The 4,467-nt window shown below is 35.7% G+C and overlaps 1 protein-coding gene across 1 annotated transcript; it reads left to right on the top strand.

Annotated features, from left to right (window-relative positions):
* Positions 1–428: 428 nt before the first annotated feature.
* On the top strand, positions 429–4,319 carry LOC136811324 (uncharacterized). Its single transcript, XM_067067939.1, has 4 exons — positions 429–599; positions 2,030–2,209; positions 3,895–3,922; positions 4,282–4,319. The coding sequence occupies exons 1-4, from the start codon at positions 492–494 to the stop codon at positions 4,317–4,319; spliced, it is 354 nt and encodes a 117-aa protein (XP_066924040.1). The 5' UTR covers positions 429–491.
* Positions 4,320–4,467: the final 148 nt, after the last annotated feature.

The raw sequence follows: 4,467 nt of genomic DNA, 5'->3' as shown, positions 1-4,467 counted from the left end.
TGGACTCTCTCGTCGATTTCGATTTCAGCATAAAGTAGAGATGTTAAGAAAGGAAAATAAAACAAGTTAAGAGAAAACTGAAGTGTTAAAATTTAAAATTTATAAAAATCATGTACATTAAAATAGGAAGGAAAGAAAAAAGACAGGAAAAGAAATTCATTTATCTATGTTTAAAACGTTTGTGTGTAAGGAGACCAGCATTAGATCTTGCCTTGAAATCGCAGAGTTCACAAGAGAATTGCGCACAGATTGGCCTAGTTCTTCTTCTTTGACGTTAAAGATTTCTATGCTCACGCCGCTGTTCTTCAAAAGCTTTCAATGAGTTGAAACAGGTTGCTCTCCAACCTGATCTGTTTTGGCAGAGATTTTCCCAATAATTTACTAAGCCTAAATTTTTAATATTGGCCTTAGCTTTATCTTTATAGTGAAGAAGAAGCCTACCAATCTTCCTGAAACCTCGAGAACATTCACCATATAAAAGAAATTTTGGAATGCGCTTATCATCCATTCGAACAACATGCCCTAGCCAACGAAATTGTGATTTCATAAGCATGCTTTCAAGGCCCATGCAAGAACATTTCGAGAGAATTTCGTTATTTGTAAGTTTGTCCTTTAAAGAAACACCTAAAATCGATCGAAGACAACGCATATGAAAATAATCTAAAAGATTGACGTGTTTTCTGTACAAAGTCCATGTTTCAGAAGCGTAGAGAAGTATAGGTATAATAATTGCTAGATAGACACTAATTTTTGTTTGCAATCTGATACCACGATCGTTAAAGTCTGTGTCTAAGACGTCCGAAGGCAGAACTCGCCTTTGCAATTCGAAGTGGTAGTTCATTGTCTAGAGTTGCACAGGAGTTTGCACAAGAACCTAAGTATGTAAAAGGTTTCACAGATTTCAAACAATAGTCACCAATCGGTATGAGGCATATTAGCTAATTGTTCGATTTGGCTGAAATTTGGCACACTTGTTCCTTGGGTGAATATCTGGGGGTGTTTTTTTCATTTTTCAAAAATTTTGATTTTTGGGGCCCAGGGACGAGTTTTTCGCCAAAACGAGGCTAAAACTTTGGGGCAGCCTGGAGACTTCAAAAATTGTTCTATTTAGCTTAAATTTTGCACACTTGTTCCTTGGGTTAATATCTAGGGGTTTTTATTTCATTTTTCAAAAATTTTGATTTTTGGGGCCTGGGGACGAGTTTTTTGCCAAAACGAGGCTAAAACTTTGGAGCAGCCTACATGCCTCAAAAACGATCGGATTTGGCTGAAATTTGGCACACTTGTTCCTTGGGTGAATATCTGGGGGTCTACAATTGGGCCTATGAATAATTTGAAGCCACTGAAGTTGAGCCCAGTGCGTTGCGCACGTTCGACTATTTTCATTAGTAAAGTTATAAGAAATTTCTTCTGTAAGATTATAAATGGCACCTTTTCTTTTGAAATACCGCGTTACACAGCGGGGTGCCTCACTTTCTAACTGATATTTTCAGATAGCAAGTAGGTATGTCTGATTATATGGAGAAAAAAATTCAAGCCAGTTGAAACAATATTTGTCAAAATATTTACATTCGAAATTCTTAAAGAGGAATCATGAAAGCTTCTCAAATTCATAACATACGCTGATAAAACTAGATTTCATTTACAAGGAAGCTTTTGGGGTATCTTCTGCAAATATTATTTTGATAAAAAGCGGGTACATCATAGCAAAATATGTGCAGACGTACTGCATGAATACTTTGTCTGCTTCATTTTTCTTATAAAAACAGAACACTCAAGGGGACAGAGATGGATTTCTATTATGAACAGTTTACAATAGAAAAGACAAAGAAGCAATCCGCTAAGGAATTCTCGTCCTTCATCCAGCCCCGCTATTACATATCCCTGGTTTTATTATCATTTTATCATGAACTCAAGCATCAGTTTTAGGGGTACCCTACCTTTTGGGAACACCCTCAAATTAATAAACAATTTTGGTTCCTATTTATTCAAATTTTAATTTTACTTTATCTTTTTTTCTATTCATTAGACAATGGCTAGTTCAAGCTATGAGATTGGTGGGATTTTCAATGTATTGCAAAAGACGGTTGCTGTTGACAACACACCAACATCATCTGATGAAGAAGAGCCGAAAGACACTGAACTTGCCAATTTGTTTTCTTTCAAACCTCCAGAAATTATTGAAGACAAAGACGAAGAAAATGACATTGTAGGTTCTTTTTTGCACTTTTCTTGTCTTTTTCTTGTCTTTTTCTTGATAATAATCAAAATTAATAAACAACAGTCACGGTTAGCTCTTCTTTAAATCTATGATGATTTGCGAAAATTGTGAGAATCTGATTAACCCTTTAACGACTGCGTCTTTTTATTTGTCTGTGCCTAAAATACAGTGGCTTCTTCTACTGACTGTTCTTGACGAAATATATCGTCAAAAAGTTTATTGGGGGTTCGCTACCATAACTGAAAAGCTAGACGATTTTTTTACTTTCGGTATATCAGATGACACTTTTTCGAAACCCGCAGTATACTTTGAACACCACGTAATTGCGAGTTATCTCGTCATCAGTATTTTTGGCACGGAACGCGATGACGAGATATCTCGTCCTCGGTCGTTAAAGGGTTAAAGTTTGATTAGCAAGAATCTGCGATTCCTTTGTCCTGAAGTGATTATCAAATAAAGCACTTTGCTGAATCCATCGTCGTTCAAATTCATAAAGAGATTTCAGTCATTAATATTTATAAAGGTTATTTGTCTAAAACAGCCTTTATGTTTTTGAGACATTTTCAAATATGTCGCAGTGTGCAATGTTACTGTTCCCTTTTGAAGGTCAGTACAACTCGTGTGTAGCTTTCAGCAGTATAGATTTGCATCAGGTCAAAGACGTGAGAAAAAAAATGTCGATGAGAAACCTTGCACTGAACAATAAGTTTGAAGTCTCCTATTATTCAAAAAATGCTAAAATAAGATTTCAGTTTTAGAATACTTTATTATCCATAGTAAAATATTGCATTGGACTAAGTTGAAGAGACTACTGTCGGGTGGTGGTCAAAATTGACAAATCTAAATTGATCTAATACCAAGTACCAAGTGGGCTAATCATAGCTGTAAATTCACTAGAAATGTCGTTTTCAACGTAGTGCCTTGTGCAAATTTCAGTCTATTTAAAAAAACTTTTCCTGGCGAGGAGAGAGTCGACAATAATACACCTTTTCAACCGTAGTCGCGCGGTCAGATGCGTGCCTCTTTATTATTTAATTACCCCCTAAACTCGATCCAATCCTTTTTGTACACCTTTTTCTATTGTCTATAGGTGCGAAAAAAAAAAGACTGGGACTGTTTTAAGGTGGTAAAATGGACAAAAAAAGCCCGCCCGGCAAATGGCGGCTACGATAGAAAAGGTGTATTGACTTCAGTTTGCAACAATGTATTACTATTAAAATAACTTCTAATTTTTTAATTTAGGAAATTGCCGGTACTTGCCTCTCGAATGTTATCATTTTTCTGAAGAATTTTATGTGAAATATTTGGGGGTTGTACCTTTCTTTCCCGTCAAAATATTAGGATTGTACATGGCATTTCCAGTTACTTTAGAAGTGGTCCACGTTGAAGGCAATATTTAAACTTTGCAAAGATACAAAGAGGTGGTGGTCAAAACTCATCCCCCCCAAAAAAAACCCTAAATGGTATCCCACAACTGTTTCAGCCCATGAATATCCTTATAACCTTGCTGCGAAACGTTGCTTAGAGGTAGATATAAAGTAAAGTGCTGGTTCTTTGGTTTAAACAAAACTTCACATAACTACATCATGAAACTCTAAAAAACCATGTGTCATTTCATAGGTTCAGATATTTTAGGGCTAAAGATAACCAGACTCTTCCTCATTTATTTTCAGCCTGACGAGCTTATCAAAGAGTACATAAGTAAGTCATGTTATTTGTTTACTCCGTATTCTCGAGTGCTAAGATTAAAGGCTTTATTTTAACGGTAAAGTTCGACGATGCTTATTAGGCAATATATCAGAAACGCTCACGCATATGCACTAGTCCGGAATTAGCATGCGCATGCGTAGTAAAAACAAGAGTCTGCTATGCCTATTTTTTACCGAGTTTGAGCCTAAGTATGCTTATAAACGTTATACTTACAAAAGAGTGCAGCATCCTACTTGTTTGGTCTAAAATTGCTTTACATTAGAGCCAAATCGATAAAAAGAGCATTTTAACTTTACAGTACAGTTAGACTTTCATTCGAATTTATTTCTTATTAAAATTTTATTGATTAGGTGCAGAGGATAAAAAGCCAGTAGAGCCCAAATTGTAAGTAAAGCATGATATGATTTATTCCTCATTGTTTTCGTGATTTTCTCATCGTGTGCATTATGTTCAATTTTGCCACTCTTCTTTTTCAATCCAGTTCCATCTCTGGTTCATTAACAATAGACCATTCAATTTTATATCCATGCTGGGGG

Source organism: Clytia hemisphaerica, unplaced genomic scaffold (genome assembly GCF_902728285.1).
Source record: "Clytia hemisphaerica strain Z4C2 unplaced genomic scaffold, Clytia hemisphaerica genome assembly, whole genome shotgun sequence".
In the NCBI taxonomy this organism is placed as follows: domain Eukaryota; kingdom Metazoa; phylum Cnidaria; class Hydrozoa; order Leptothecata; family Clytiidae; genus Clytia; species Clytia hemisphaerica.
Note: the sequence above shows the minus strand (reverse complement) of the source record. Positions and strands in the feature narration are given on the sequence as shown.

Coding starts and splice junctions, on each gene's coding strand:
- LOC136811324 (XM_067067939.1), top strand. CDS start 492: ATGCGCTTATCATCCATTCGAACAACATGCCCTAGCCAACGAAATTGT. Junction 600..2,029: donor TCGAGAGAATTTCGTTATTT/GTAAGTTTGTCC, acceptor TCTATTCATTAG/ACAATGGCTAGTTCAAGCTA. Junction 2,210..3,894: donor AAGACGAAGAAAATGACATT/GTAGGTTCTTTT, acceptor ATTTATTTTCAG/CCTGACGAGCTTATCAAAGA.